This window comes from Schistocerca piceifrons, chromosome 2 (assembly GCF_021461385.2).
Source record: "Schistocerca piceifrons isolate TAMUIC-IGC-003096 chromosome 2, iqSchPice1.1, whole genome shotgun sequence".
In the NCBI taxonomy this organism is placed as follows: Eukaryota; Metazoa; Arthropoda; class Insecta; order Orthoptera; family Acrididae; genus Schistocerca; species Schistocerca piceifrons.
In genome coordinates this window covers 480,651,277-480,667,626 of record NC_060139.1, presented here as the reverse complement: position 1 = coordinate 480,667,626, position 16,350 = coordinate 480,651,277, and the positions used below count along the sequence as shown (strand labels likewise).

Genomic DNA, 16,350 nt, shown 5'->3' with positions numbered 1-16,350 from the left:
TTTGGACAAAATGTTAGGAACAAAAAAAAGTTTCATGGACCAGGACTACACAACCAACAAGATTCACCAGCAATTTACACAACAACGAGTGATGAAAAAATTTATTACATTATTATGTAATCCACTCTGCATTTTTGGTGTATTGTTTTGTTTCCAGAATAAATCTTTCATTCTGTGGTGGACCATACACTCATTTGAAAAATCCTATGGAATTAAAATTGGAATTCCATCTAGATACTCACATTGTTTTGAGAGATATTCATATCAAATGAGCTACATGGGGGAATGCCCCCAACCTGTTTTCCAGTGGCTCTCTTTCCACTCACTAGCTCCTCAGAAGCTCTTTTGCATTGATACTAGCACTTCCACCAGATAGGATATTACGAAAATTGGCTTAGTCATAATATGCACAACGAATCTTCCATTGAGTAATGGAGTGTGTGCTATTATGATGCTCCCTAACAGGCTACAATTAGGTACTGATCCTAAATTCAAATCCAAATCCAAATCCAGCCTTGCCTTACAGAATAAATTTCTTGGTACATTCTCCTGCTTTCCAAGTATCACATGAGCAGGTGGTTTGTGAGTCATTCCTGGGTAGTTCAGTTTGGAAGATCATTTCCCATGAAAGTATGATCTTGAATCCCAGTCTGGTATATATGCCAGATCCAAATAGCAAAGCTGTTGCGAAATTTTATTTATATCATTGTAAACTGAGTGTGAAAAATTTTGTGTGAATTTATTATGAGAAGGATGAAGGCTATCACATGAATCATTCAGTGTATCTCCTTATGTGCTTTGATTATCTTGATGAACCATGATATTGCAGATTCCTCTTGTTTTCCAGGTCTTTGCTTATACTGGAGTGGCAATAAGTGCGGTTATAGGGCTGGTCACTGTACTCTCAGGCTACATATTTTTTATACCAACTCGTCCACTTAACCCCCTTGAGGCTGCTGTTTATGGATCCCTATGTCGAGTGGCTATAGGTTTGGTAGTGTGCTCCTTCATAGTACTGCAGACATTTGGACACATGGGTCATTTTGTGGGTATGTATTCTGCAACAGACTTTTTCTAATTTTCTTACTAACATTTTAGCATTTTTTGGAAAATTTTAAACATTTAACTGAAGAATTTAGACCAGACAGATGCTGGATATGGATGCCTTAAGATTTAGGCTGTACTGATTCCATATAAGTACTCCGGAGTGCATGATCAACAAGTTATTCTGCAGTTATTCTTTTTCCATATGTCACTATAGTAAAATCCAAAAATGTCTGAGGGCTACATGTGAATCAGCATAAAAAACTAAAACTATTATTATTTGTGTCAGTTACTAAAAGCTCCTAGTATTATTTTATTCTATATCATTTAATCCTTGATATTTGCTTCTAACAGAGACTCCTTCATATCCGATATATGTATAGAGATATTTTAGCTGCTGATTATATGATATATGCACAATGTTCTTATTCCTGATAGTATGTTATCTTGCATTACACAGCTCTTATGTTGTGGTGAGATTCACAGTCCTGTTCTTTAATAGACACATAGAGCTATAACCTCAGGCTACTTGTAACAAGGGGAGTGATTTGAAATCTGCTCTCCACAGCATTCTCTTTTCAGAGGCTGCACCCTTAAATATCACTTTTTTTACTGTGTTAACTCCCCTCCTAGCTACATGTGGCTCATCTGTAAACACATGATGGAGCACATTGCGAAGGTTTGCCTTCTTTATTTCTTCGTTGATTGTGCTCGGTGTCGATGTACTGCTTTGCTCTGCTGGCAGAAAAATGGGGTTTGTAATTCCAACACAGACTACTGTAAATAATGTAGCTGACAGGTGCACAGTTGCATTTCACAGTACTTTAATTTCACTGTTCACAACCCCCCCCCCCCCCCTCCCCCAATAATACACAGTTATATGGCCAGTGCACTATTGCTTAACTTTCAATAAGCCTCATTAATAGTTTGCAGGCAAACCTCCACATACTGCTACAATAGTTTACTATTGAACATCTACGAGCAGTAAAAACCTAACCACAAAGTTCACAAAGAATAGAAAGGTACATATGGAGCAGATCCTGTCATTGTTTTAACACATGACCTAATTGTTTCACAGTCTAGTTGAAACATTGTTGTTCTAAAGGTGCGTTTACACTGCCATTTGTATCGGCACATGTATGAGATACATGTATATGCAACTTTGCGACATGTATCGCGACTTGTATGAGTTGACAAGTATCAACCTCATACATGTATGAGCGTGCGTTTACACTGGTTGATATGTATCACTGTGCGATGCCTTTCGACTACGATTTGGAAGATTTCACATTTTTATGTGCTGGTACACTTGCTCTTTTGGAAGATGATAGGAAGAAAAGGCGGAGGAAGCGTAGATGGTGGCAGAGCGAGTTTCTCGCGAATTAACGCTAAAGGATGGCGCATATTTTAGAAATTATGTTAGGATGAGTATGGAGGATTTCCGCGGTTTGTTATCACTTGTGGCTCCTCTTGTGTCCAAAACCAACACAAACTTTCGGGAAGCGATTCCACCAGAGCATCAGTTGGCAGTAACACTCCGTTTTTTGGCCACTGGGGATTCCTCTTGAAACGAAGATTTCATTACAAAACATTTGCATTGTCGCACGATTGCTAATGCCAACGTCTCACACACGATTGTCGGCATCCGTTGTCAACATTATCACGCGAGGCCGCCGGAATAATAGCAAAAAATTGATATACGTGCCAGATGCATGAAAAAATTATAGAATGTATTACATACTCTGATATATATAAAACTTTTACCTTCACTTCTTGGCATAAAACTTGCACAATAGCCTCGCAAACACGAAGAATAATGTTGCATATGGCACTTTTTGATGTTCTATGCAGATACATTAACGTCGAAACGATAGTCGGCACCTCCAAAACTCAAACAGCCGCCAAAGAGCCTGGTACTATGCATGCGCTAATCGTCAAAATAAGCGGCAGGCGACAAGACGACAGGAAATGATAGTACTGCGCATGCGCGAGTTCTTAAAATGTCGCTCATACATGTCGCATATATGGCCAAAAAGCGATATACAAAATGTATACGCGACATGTATGAGCTCGAGGGTCCGCATACAAGTTCCGTGAATTTTTGTATGAGGTGATGTATCGCGACATGTCAAATTGACATGTCGCTCATACATGTCGCGATACATGTATCCCAGTGTAAACGTACCTTAACACACACAGGATTCTTGTCTGAAATTCGGCCGTGGACTGACAGTTTTGGGACCAAAAATCAGGCTCTTATATATCCTCACAATAATAGGTACTGAAACTACACAATGTTCAAAGTTAAATTTACAGAAATTACAATTAAAACTTAACTCATTAAATTAACTGAATACATTGAAAAATTTGTTCCTTTTAACAGTTTCTTCTACTACAAGGGTTAGGCTGAATTATTTCTGCAAATATGAAATTAACAGATATCATTATGCAAACAATACTTTTGACAAAACTGTTTATTACATTGGAATTAATTAAGGGCTGGCTTTGCTAACATGTTCCCCAATAGAGCCAAATAGATCCTTTAAAAATACAATTAGTCGTTCCTCCAAATATTTATGATTATTACAGAACTTACATTTGTTTATATGTCAACAATAGAATTTAATTTATGAAACAATTACTGATTTCACCCTATAACAAAAGATACTAACTAGGCATAATTAAAATAAATTAGAAAATAATTATATCGAAAAACAAAGATGATGTGACGTACCAAACGAAAGTGCTGGCAGGTCGATAGACACACAAACAAACACAAACATACACACAAAATTCAAGCTTTCACAACCAACCGTTGCTTCGTCAGGAAAGAGGGAAGGAGAGGGAAAGACGAAAGGATGTGTGTATGTTTGTGTTTGTTTGTGTGTCTATCGACCTGCCAGCACTTTCGTTTGGTAAGTCACATCATCTTTGTTTTTAGATATATTTTTCCCACATGGAATGTTTCCCTCCATTATATTCATATTAGATAATAATTACATACATAAAAATAAGCACAAAATTATATCTAGTGTTATATTCTTTAAAACTGAGGGCCAAACTTTCTCTTTTATGAAAATGCATATTATACTCACAGATGTTAATGTTTATTAATTCAAAAATGAAAAAAATGAATTTTAAGGAGGCAGATGGCAAAACAAGACAGGAAGTAAAAATATCCCAGCTTGCTTCATCACAATGTGAGCCTTCTTCATCCTTAAGTGTAATTCTAATTACTTTTCTATGTTGTATACTTAATTGCATGTATATACAATAGAGGCAGTACTGCCATAGACATCTGTTATGCTATCCGTGTCTGAAATTATTTGTGAAATGCTGAAGTATGTAGAACAGGCACAAAGTTGTAATTCCTCTGTAAAAGTGATGATGACTTTGTTAACCTTAAATCACACAGGATTCATTCATTTAAAAAAATAAAAAAAAAGGGCTACAAAGTAAGCAACAGTTCTGTACCACAGTGAGAACAATTATATTAGTATTCATGTTCAAGGTCATTCAACTTTGCTCCAGTAATTAGCCCATAACATATCCATTTACAAACATAATTTTGGATAACTGTGGCTCATTAGTGAAGCTAAATATTTGACAGTGATTCTGTTAAGATATAATTAACATAGATAAGTTCCTTTTTGTTTCCAAAACAAATTGCACGTGAAAGATACAGACTCAGATCGCCAACTAAGCTGCTGATTTAATTTTCACAGATGCATTAGCTCATCCTGTGCCACTTACAACTGCATTTGCACAAGCCACATTACAGCATGTAACTGAGGGACTATTTGTATCATTATCATTTACTCATTTCTGTTAAAATTACTATTGGTGTACTGCACAAATGACTTTAATTTCTTTGATGTTTCCTGTAATGATCATTTTATGAAACGTACTACAAGTAAAAGGTAAAGGTGCTGCTGCTGTCATCCATGTTGTTGAGGAAGATGTGCTGTCAGGATATACTGAGCTCATTCACAAGAGACATGTGCAAGTAAATCGCCTTCTATTGATCACATGATTCATTTATTTGTATGTATGGCGCATGTTTTTCTTTCTAAAATGCATAGTCTTTCTACAAACTTTGGTTTATGCTGTACTTCATTTTAGTGACAATTATTTTCTCTTAGTGACATACTTATATTTTCCTTAGTATAGCTGTTATATTGTGTAATGTCCTGCTCACCTCATTGTCTGTATTATTACTGCTGTTGGAAAGACCAAGGTCTCACTAGTTTTGCATAGGTAGTTCAGGAATTCATTGTTAATAACAAGAAAGTCTTTTCCTTCAGCACACTTGAATTCTGCTCCCCCTCCCTTCACTCTCTCTCTTTCTCTCTCTCTCTACCTCTCTCTCTGTCTTTTCCTTTTTCTTCTCTCACAGCTCAGTAACTCAACAGTTGCAACAGGCTGATTGAAACAATACATTCCTTAGCATGCATAAATGTAATAAATGTCTGTGAGTAAAACAGCTTCCTGAGTTCTGTAGGCCTACTGATGCTTGACTGTGTAACTTGGAACACATACTAATATTGTAAAATTTGGGTATATGCGTTACTCTAAATAAATAAATGAGGGTGACATTAAATTGCAGTGTTCTAAGATTAGCCAGAGCTGAAACTTGGACAAATGGACTAATACTCAGGTAATGTACAGTCTGAAGTAGTGACCATGTTGTGTTCGACTAATTTGTTCAAATAAATGAGGATATATTATTTTTAGTACAGAATCTACATCTACATCCACTTCTGTAATCCACAAGCCACCTTAAGGCATGTGATAGAGGGTACCTCTGGTACCATTGTCTTTTTCTCCCTTCTTTGTTCCATTTGGGAATTGTACATGGGAAACAATTACTGTCAGAATGAGCTCTGGTCTTTGATTTTCTCATCATGGTCATTTTGTGAGGCATGTGTGTGGTAGGAATGAGGACTTACATTTAATTTTGTCTGTCCTGAGAGTGGGACTCATGAGATCCATGAACGTTAAGTCTAAGTAAATTTAATTAAATGAGTATTGCCTATTTCCACAGTAGTCTACAATCATCAGATGCCCTTCTTTCAGTTACCTGTAATTGTGGTTTTTAGGTTCAGGTCAAATATAGTAAAAAATAGATAAAAAGTCACCTAAAGATTGCTCAGATGTTTTGTGCTAATTAAGTTCATTAGTGAAATTACATCGATCATTTAAAGTCATGAAGAAATTATACTGAGTCTTGTGCTGTGTCATAAGAATCGTTATTGTGTGCATTAATAATAAAAACAGGTGTACTATAACGCAATCATATTGGGAGGGTATCTGTGGAGAGGCCAGACTAATGAATGGTTCCTGAAGATGGGCAGGAGCCTTTTCCGTAGTTGCAGGAACAATAGTCTGGATGATCAACTAATCTGACTTATAAAATTAGTTAACATGGTCTTGCTGTATTGGTATTGTGAATGGCTGAAAATTAGGTGGAAACTACCAGCATTATGTTTCCTGAAGACATGCAGCTCTACTGAATGGCTTAATGATGATGGCATCATCTTGGGTGAAATATTTCAAACATAAAATAGTGTCCCATTCAGCTCTCAGAGTAGGGGCTAATGTTGTCATCAGGAAAGAAAAAACGTTTTCTACTGGTCAGAGCAAGGAATGTTAGATCCCTTAAGCAGGTAGATAGTTTAAAGAACTTGAAAATGGAAACAGATAGATTGAAATTAGGTGTAGTGGAAATTATGACAATATTATGAAAAGTATAAACTGCTACTCACCATATAGCAGAGATGTTGAGTCACAGACAGGCATAACAAAAAGACTCTAAACATGTAAGCTATTGGTGAGAGTACCTTCTTATGAAATAGATAACATATACACAAACACACATTTATGCAAAGGTAGCTCACACATACATGACCATTGTCTCTGCCTACCAAGGCCAGTGTGTATGTTGTCTATTTCACAAGAAGCTCTTCTGGCCAAAAGCTTATGGGCTTAGTAATCTTTTTGTCATGCCTGTCTGTGACTCAGCATTTCCACTATATGGCGAGTAGCAGTCTAACCTTTTCATAATATTGTCCTTATTCTATCCTGGATTTTCCATTGTAGTGGAAATTAGTGGCACATGGTGACAGGAAGATCAAGACTTTAGGTCAGATGAGTACAGGATAATCAATACAAAACTGGGTAGAATAGGGATAATGCTGGAATAAATCTAATGAATGAGAAAATGGGAATGTTGCTAAGCCACAATGAACGGTACAGTGAACACAGTGTCATAGCTAAGATGGATACAAAACCAACAACCCATCACAGCAGTGTAAGCTACCAGCTCTGCAGACAATGAAAATAGGGGCAATGAAGCTAGGGCCTTGGGATTTTCTAGTAGAGAGGCATTCACAACTCAAGTCACATTCAGCTTGGTGTCAGTTGATTTATTTGTTTAGTTCGTATTACCACAGAATTTTGAGCTCACATCTACAGGAAGGGGTTGGGCATCAAACCCTCAGTCCTCAACAACAAAGAGTTCTCATATAGTCACCTCTGGCTACCAAGCTCAGCTTGTCTTGGGAGCATAGCGGCCTTGCATAGTAGGACATTCCAGATAAGGCAGCAAAGCTCCATTAGGTGCTGGCAATACAGTCAGGCACTGCTATGCTGCTAGCAGGGTGGGCGGGTGGGAAGGTTTGTCCTAGGCCGTGGCGAGTAATGAAAGTGTTGAGATATAGGGTGCAAACGGTGGCATGGTTGGGTGTGCTGGTAAGCAGTAGCACTATCTGTCATGTCGGCCACTTGCTGCAATGCTGCTGAAGCATTCTGGATTTCAGTAAAACTGTTGCTCTTTGACAGAGTAATTGTGACATTGTGCTGACCTGAGTGAGGTGACAAAATTCTGTGCCAGGTAATTACAGCAAGTAGTGTGATTACTGCAACAAGCTCTTGCTCTGGTCAGCACTTGCTATAGACATAATGAATGATGAGATAAAATAAATTATTCAGACAGTTATGGGGCAAGAAAATTTAATCATGATGATGAACTGAAGTCTTATGGTACAAAAAGCAAGAGAAGGAAAAATAGTAGGGGAGCATGGAATGGGGAACAGGAATGAAAGAGGAAGCTGCCTGGCAGAGTTTTGCACAGGGGCACAATTTGTTCTTTGCTAACATTTGGTCTAATAATGCTTGTAAGACAGAGTTTTCAAAACCAGATTTTAAACTTCAAAATATTTCCAGAGGCAGATGTTGACTATGACCATAATTTATTGGTTATGAACTACAGATTTAAGCTAAAGAATTTGCAAAAGTGTTGGAAATTTAGGAGACTAAACTTAGATAAACTGAAAGAACCAGAGGTTAGTGAGGGTTTCAAAGGGAGCATTAGGCAATAGTTGACTGAAGCAGGAGAAAGAAATACAACAGAAGATAAAAGGGTAGCGCTGAGAGATACAATAATCAAAGCACAGAGGATAAACTAGGCAGAAAGACAAGACACAGCAGAAATGTTCAGCAAACATTTGACATATAGAGTATAATTGGCAAAAGAAGAATGTATAAAAATGCAGTAGATGAGAAGACAAAAGGGAATACAGATATCTGTAAAAAATGCAAAATTATTTTCAGGTATGGCTAGAAATATAGATTGGCACCTACAGGAAAAATAAAGAGACATTTAGAGAAAATAGAAGAGATTGTATGAATCTCAAGAGCTCAGATGGTAAGCCAGTACTAAGCAAAAAAGAGAAGACTGAGAATTGAAAGGAACATATAGAAGGGAAACAAACTTGATGACAAAACTTTAGAAAGAGAAGAGGGAGTAGATTAAAGTGAGATGGCAAGATATGATAATATGACAAGACTCTGACAGAGCATTAAAAGATCTAAGATGAAACAAAGCATCTGGAGTAGATGCCTTTCCCTCAGAAATATAGGAACAGATTAGATAATACTGTAAAAACCCAAATCTACATTTGTTGCCCATCCCTAGTGTTATTCAGTCTGTCCATAGATCAAGTTGTGAAGCAAACCAAGGATAAATTTGGAATGGGGATTAAAGTTAATAGAGGAGTAATAAAAAATTGTGGTTTGTCAGTTACATTGTAATTCTGTTTGTCAGCAATGGCCTTGGAAGATTAATTGAATGGAAAGTTACACCAATGATAGTAAAACAAGGGTAATGGAATGTAGCCTAAATTAGGTGATGCTGAGGGAATTAGATTAGGAAATGAAATACTAAACATAGTAGATAAGTTTTTCCATTTTGGTAGCTGATAATGGTAGAAGTAAATAGGATATAAAATACAAACAATACAAACTAGCAATAAAAAGGAAAGCCTTTCTGAAAAGAAGAAATTTGTCAACACTGAATGTAAATTTAAATGTATTTATATGTTCCGGAATTAAACATTGACAATAACAGTTCAGACAAAAGTGTTTTGAATATGGTGGTACAGAAGAATTCTGAAGATTTTATGGGTAGATCAGATAACTAATGAGGAGGTAATTAATTGACTTGGGGAGAAAAGAAATCAACACGACACATCCTAAGGCATCAAGGAATTGTCAGTTTGTTAGAGAATGGAAGCGTGAGAGATAAAAATTTTAAAGTAAGATTGAGACTTAACTACAGTTATCAGGTTCCAATGAACATAGCCTGTAGTCATCACGCAGAGATGAAGAGGTTTGTGCAGGATAGACTAGTGAGCAGAGCTGCAGCAAATCAGTGTTCAACTGAAAACCACAATGATGGCAACATATAGGAAAAATAGACATGTAATCTCTGAATTTTAACGGTAACCTTGTTTAGAGTACAATACATCCCTTGTAGAATATACTAGTGCAGTTTGATGAGCATCTCCAAAATAGTGTCACACATACCAAATGTGTCACCCTTATTTGGATATTCTCTATTAATCCTACCTGGTAAAGGTCCAGCATTGATAAGCCATTCTCATGAAGTGGCTGAACATGCATTTTGTAAGTCACCCCTTTCATGGATGAGTTACATTTCTGTAGGAATCTTCCAGTGGGACAGCCTGGCATCTTCTTTCCCACAATTAGTTTCATTTAGTCATTCCTTCTTAGATTGCTTCAGGTTGTTACTCCTGGATATTTATGTGGTCATCACTATTTCCAGTGACCTATGTCAATAGTGTAAACAAACAGCAGTGGATCCTTCCAACTATTTATGCACAATTGCCTATTGATGCTTAGGCTCAACTAGCATTCCCTCCATTATGTGACCCTCTGGACGCATCCTGTATTTCATGACAGTTTGCTGGCTTTTGAACTTCCTGTGTATAACAATATAACATATAAACAGCCTCATGAAGCTTCTGACATTGCCTAAGAGATCATTTACATATATATAGTGAACAGTAATGATCCTGCTACACTCCCTTGGGGTGCTCCTGGGTTATGCTCAATTAAGAACTATGTATTGAGTTCTATGTGCTTGGAAGTCCTCAGTCCAGTCACAATGTTGATACAGTTTTCTGTAAACTAAATTTTTGTTGAATGAGCTACAGTATGAAACAAAATGTTTTATAGAAGTCAATAAATGTAGAAATAATCTGAGTGCTGTTTTCTGTGGTTCTATGAATTTCGTGGAGGAACATAGAAAGCTGAATTTCACAAGATCTCTGTTTGCAGAAATCATGTTGATTCCCATGAAGGAGATTTTTGTTCTCCAAAAAGACACTCCATAATTCTTTACTGGATTAACATCGGCTATATACTCAGAGAGTATTTTTCAGGAAGCATTGATGATATAGAAAAAGTCATAAAGATTAATGGAGTCTTGATCAACAACATTCATTGTGCTGATAATACACTATTGGAGGTCAGACATGGAGATAAAATGTTGCATAGAGAAAGCATGTAATGCCTTCATAAAATTTAAGAATATTCTCACAAGTACAGGCATACTCCGAAACCTTAGAGTCTGATTTATTAGATCTACATATGGTCTACTCTTCTACACAGTTCTGAAAGATGGCCACTAAATATGAAAACAGCAAGGAAGATCAAGGTTTTTCAAATGTGTACTTACTGCAGACTGCTTAAAATATTGTGGACAGCAAGAGTAAATAACACTGAAGTATTGCGACAAATACAGAAACAGTGAGAAACATTAACAACGTCTAAATAAAAGAAAAACTACACACCTTTGATATACGTTTTGCTACAGCAGTTGATAATAGAAGTGAAGATTGAGGGTAAAAGAAGAAAAAAGTGAAGAAGAATGTCTTGGTTTGATAACATACAGCACTTGACATGATTACCAAATGCAGACCAACTACTATATACTGTGGGTCATAGAAAAAGATGCATCATATGGTCACCAACATCCATTAATGTCTAGGCAGACTAAGGTGAAGTATGAATAACTTACTTCCTTGAAGGAGGGATGGAGATCAAGATTTTAGCATCAGATTGTACTACCAGATATATACTTTTTAGCAAACACTGTCCAGCTTCATTTACTAAAAAATAACAAGAAATTACAAATGTGCGTAATATACATAGGTACTCCATATTAAGTAAATATTCAGTTGTATGACACATTCTGTGACTTTGTAGCAAGGATCTGTAAATTAGTCTCATAACCAGAGTTATTTGGCCTCCACAGTTAGCCAGTAATCTCAGCCTGATAGGTCTTTCTCCATGACTAATAGACACTTATGAAAACATTGTGTCTTCCAGGCTGTTATTTTAAATGACTGCTTTGTTAAACATAACTAGTTAGTTTCAAGCATTTGCTCACTCTCAAGTGTACCAACAAACATAACAACATACCAGAATTAAATGGAAGTCAAAATATAAAAGTCTGTACAACTGCACTAGATGCTGCATTTCTGAGAAAACTACAGTGAAATGCAAGATGCCTCAAAAGGATGAGCGTTTGGTGAAAGGTCTGGATATTTACCTTCAACATGAATAAACTTAATATATTTTGTGTTCACATAGTTTTATTTATTTATTTATTGTATTTTTTTTTTTTTTTTTTTTGCATGGAGGCACCAACTGGTGTCTTTTGCAAACGTCATAGCATTTGTTTACAAGTTTAGTACAATATATATATATATATATATATATATATATATATATATATATATATACACACACACACACACACACAATAATTTATTTTAGTTTAATATTAATATTCACTTAAAGAGTATAAACACTTGTCAATCAAGAGAAATGTTTCAGTCTCACTTTGAATAAGTTCCCTTTGTGGCACCTTATAGAGCTCGGTAATCTGTTGTACCATATTTGACCACTAATGCAAGGACTATGGTCTGTTGTTTTTAATTTTGTTCTTTGTCTGTAGTAGCAGTCTTTATTTCTTGTATTATAGGCATGCATATCAGAGCACTTTGTTTCTTTCTTTTGATGTGTCACAAAAAATATAATTAATTTGTAAAGATACAGTGAGTAGACTGTGAGGTATTTATGATGAACAAAGATTTCCCTGCATGAATCTCTAAACCCTAATCCATGGATAATTCTGATTGCTCTTTTCTGTAGGGTTAATATTCTGTTCATATGTATGTCGGCAGCACAACCCCATATCTCTATCCCGTAATTAATCTGTGCAAAAATGGTTCCATAATAAATTGTTTTTAATGTCTGATGTGGAACTACTTTTGATAACTGGCTGATTAGATGTAATGAACTGCTGATTTTATTGAAAAAAAATTTGATATGGTTTACCCATCTTAGATTTTCATCTAGGTGAATACCTAGAAATCTGCACCCTTCTGAGTCCACTACTTCAATTCCACCTATGTTACTGATAGAGGTTTGGTGTGAGTTTGTAAGTTTAAATGTCAATAACTGAGATTTACTGATATTAACTTTCAAACCTTGATCTTGGAAATAAGTAGTTATTTGCTGTAGTCCCTCAGTTGCTACCAATGTTAACTCATCATTTTGTTTACCAAGAAATAACAGTGAAGTATCGTCTGCATAGGTTACCAATTGGGAGTTGAAAGGTTGCTCTATATCATTTATGTACACTAGGAAAAGGAAAGGGCCCAAAATTGAGCCCTGGGGTACACCTTGTGTGACTGTCTCATATTTGGACTGGAAATTAATGATCTGATTATTGATTTTGTAAGTCAGCTTTGTACACTGCATGCGGTTAAATAAATATATAGCCAGCAATTGCATGGATGCAGCATTTACATTGTATGACTCAAGTTCACTTAAAAGTAACTCATGGTTTCCCAAATCAAAGGCTTTAGTAAGGTCTAGAAATATGCCAGCTGTTTGCATTCCTTGATCAAGGGCACCATACGTTTTGTGAAGAAATTCTGTAATTGCTGTGATAGTACTATGATCTTTTCGGAATCCATGTTGTGTCTCTGTTAGGAACTTATTTTTCAAGAAATAGTCACTAAGTTGTGTCAGCAGCACAACTTCAAATACTTTGCTGAAGACAGGTATTAATGATATGGGCCTGAAATTTGAAACCTCTTCCTTGGATCCTTTTTTACGCACTGGTTTAACTGTGCTCCATTTCAATACATTTGGAAATGTATGTTCTCTGATACTGCAGTTCACCAGGTGTGTGATTATTTTAACTAATTCCTTATTACATTTTTTAATCACGATACTACTCAAACCATCCCATCCAGATGAGAACTTATTCTTTAGGTTATTTATTATCCTGCCTATTTCTTTTTCACTTACTTGTTTGAATTCAAAAAGTGGCTCTTCATAGGGGCAGAGCTTTACCTCACTACTCACAAATGTGTTATTAATTGGACTAACAGCTACAGATACAAAGTATTTATTGAAAACATTGCAGACTTTATTAGGATCTTTAATTGTGTTTCCTTCATGTCTTATAATTAAAATTTCAGTTTCTGGCTTCGGTGTGGCTTTGCGAAATTGATTTACAATTCTTCATGAGGTCTTGGCTATATTATCTGATTGAGCTATTTCACTGCTGTATACCTGTTTTCTTAGATTTGAAAGCTCTTTCTTAAAGATTTTGTTGGCTTCGTTGCACTTGGCCTTAAAAACCTGCAGGTTTGTTGACTTGTGTAACACATCCAGGTCCTGGATGTTTTGCCTGAGTTTTATCATATTTGCTGGAAGTATCAGTCTGTTGGTTTTTGCACTTTGGTTATGGGTGAACACTCTTTGTATTTTATTAACAGGGTAGCATCTGTCAAAGTGTCTTAGCATAGTATCATAGAACTTGGCCCATTTGTTTTCAGATCCTTCAGTCTGGTAAACCAGATCCCAGTCCTCTATAGCTAATTTATTTCTTAGGGCAAGGATGTTACCCTCTTTTAGGATTCTTTTATTTTCGATACCTTTTTTCATTTTTGGGATGCTTGTGTTTACATACTCTACAAGCTGGCATTTGTGGTCAGAGTAGTGAAAATCCATATTCCAGCACCTAACACTGTCTTTAATATGTTTACATAGTATCTAAAAACAAAGATGATGTGACTTACCAAACGAAAGTGCTGGCACGTCAATAGGCACACAAACAAACACAAACATACACACAAAATTCTAGCTTTCGCAACCAACGGTTGCCTCGTCAGGAAAGAGGGAAGGAGAGGGAAAGACAAAAGGATTTGGGTTTTAAGGGAGAGGGTAAGGAGTCATTCCAATCCCGGGAGCTAAATCATTTGCATGCTCTAAATTTTCTTACAGTTTTTGTCTGAAGTCACTTTCTTCTGTTTCTTCCACTTTTTTAGCCTGCGTGTTTTTATTTCTTTATTACCATTTTCAACTAAACTTCTCACAAAATGAAATGGAGAAACAAGGAATGAAGCCCAAGACCATAGGTACTGTCCAATTTTATCTGCTTTCCATATGAACACCAGATAAGAGGGTATAATCTGCACTATCCAATCAGTTATGGCTTACATCTTTGACATACTTTCCACCTCTTTTTATGACAACCTTTTCAGTACAAACCATAAAAAGCACTATATCATCATACTCCTATTTACAAGAATGCCTCAATGTGATTAAAAGAAGTACTCTGTTTCATTTATGCCTTATCACAATTTGAATCCAAATGTTCTGCTCATTCATTCATTCATTCTTTATTAATCCTTTGAATCATTTTGGGGACAGAGAGTACTACATGATATGAGACAAGTCATTATGGTAGTTAAACATTTAAAAATGCAGAACACCAAATTAAATACTCCTAGACTTACACAATGCTAATTGTGATCAGCTGCCTGACCAATAAGACTATCTGAGCATACAACCAGGTGAGACTCAAATTTATGTTTTCTCCTGTTATTCCTGAATGCTACACTCACAGGTTTCCCTACAGCATATAAAAGGATAACAACTGGGTAATGGACTGTGGCTTGCCCTGCCATAGAGATATATATTATCTAAATTAATTCATGAACTGCATGAATTCATGAAAATGTGAGGATATTGCTTCTTCAGGGGAAGCAAACATTTGGATATGGTAGGAATCATCACATATCAGTACATCTGACTCTTTATAAATTTTTTCCTTTCTTTCCTATCCCTATTTCTTATCTGCCTTCTCCTCTTAATTTTTAAAATTTTGAGTAGTCCAGATTTCATGTCTGTTTTTCCATTTACTTGTCTGTTCACTTTGCCGTAGCTACTATTATGGTGGAAATTGGTAAAAGAGAACTGTTCTTCAAACTCACATAGTCTTATTATGTATTTGACAATTACTTTCTCTCCAAGTATGTTTGAACATTCGACACACGTATCTATTTTACTGTCAATCACAGAGCTAGATACTCTAAATACATCCTCACCTCCCCCTCCTCCCTGCCCCCCAGCTCCACCCATCCTACCCTGTTGCCCCCCTCCCCCCCTATCAACAAGTATGAAGTGCTGTCATCTGAAACTAATGCCAGATCTGAGGCAGCACAGTACCTTGGAAAACACACATTGGATAAAAACAGCTGCAGAAATTGAAGATTCCATTAATTGTTGGCAGTTCAACTGTATGACAAGTTAATGAACTAATGATACCCCTTAGAGATATGGTGAAAAGGGCTAGTAAGGAGAACCACTTTCACTCAGTGTGTACTCTTGCACAGCTTGCTCAACCTACTGAAAAAGCTGTCCCAGCAACAATTTAGGGTACATAGTGCCTTGTGTAGTTCATTTATGGGTATTTACCAATGTAGAAATGGCATATCACAACTGGACAGTGAAAGATGTTGGAAATTTTACACTGAGATTCAAAATCAAAGATAGAAGATACAAACAGAGGACACGTACTTTCCGGATGAAAGTACAAGTGATGATGCATGCAAGTCTATGTTTCAGTTATCTAAAGCA

The 16,350-nt window shown here is 36.3% G+C and overlaps 1 protein-coding gene across 1 annotated transcript in view; it reads left to right on the top strand.

Annotated features, from left to right (window-relative positions):
• LOC124777269 (nose resistant to fluoxetine protein 6-like) overlaps nt 1-16,350 on the top strand; it is a 189,703-nt gene that overhangs the window by 144,024 nt on the left and 29,329 nt on the right. The window contains exon 11 of the mRNA XM_047252601.1: nt 848-1,049. Coding sequence (XP_047108557.1) covers nt 848-1,049 — 202 coding nt within the window. The remainder of the gene's footprint in view (nt 1-847; nt 1,050-16,350) is intronic.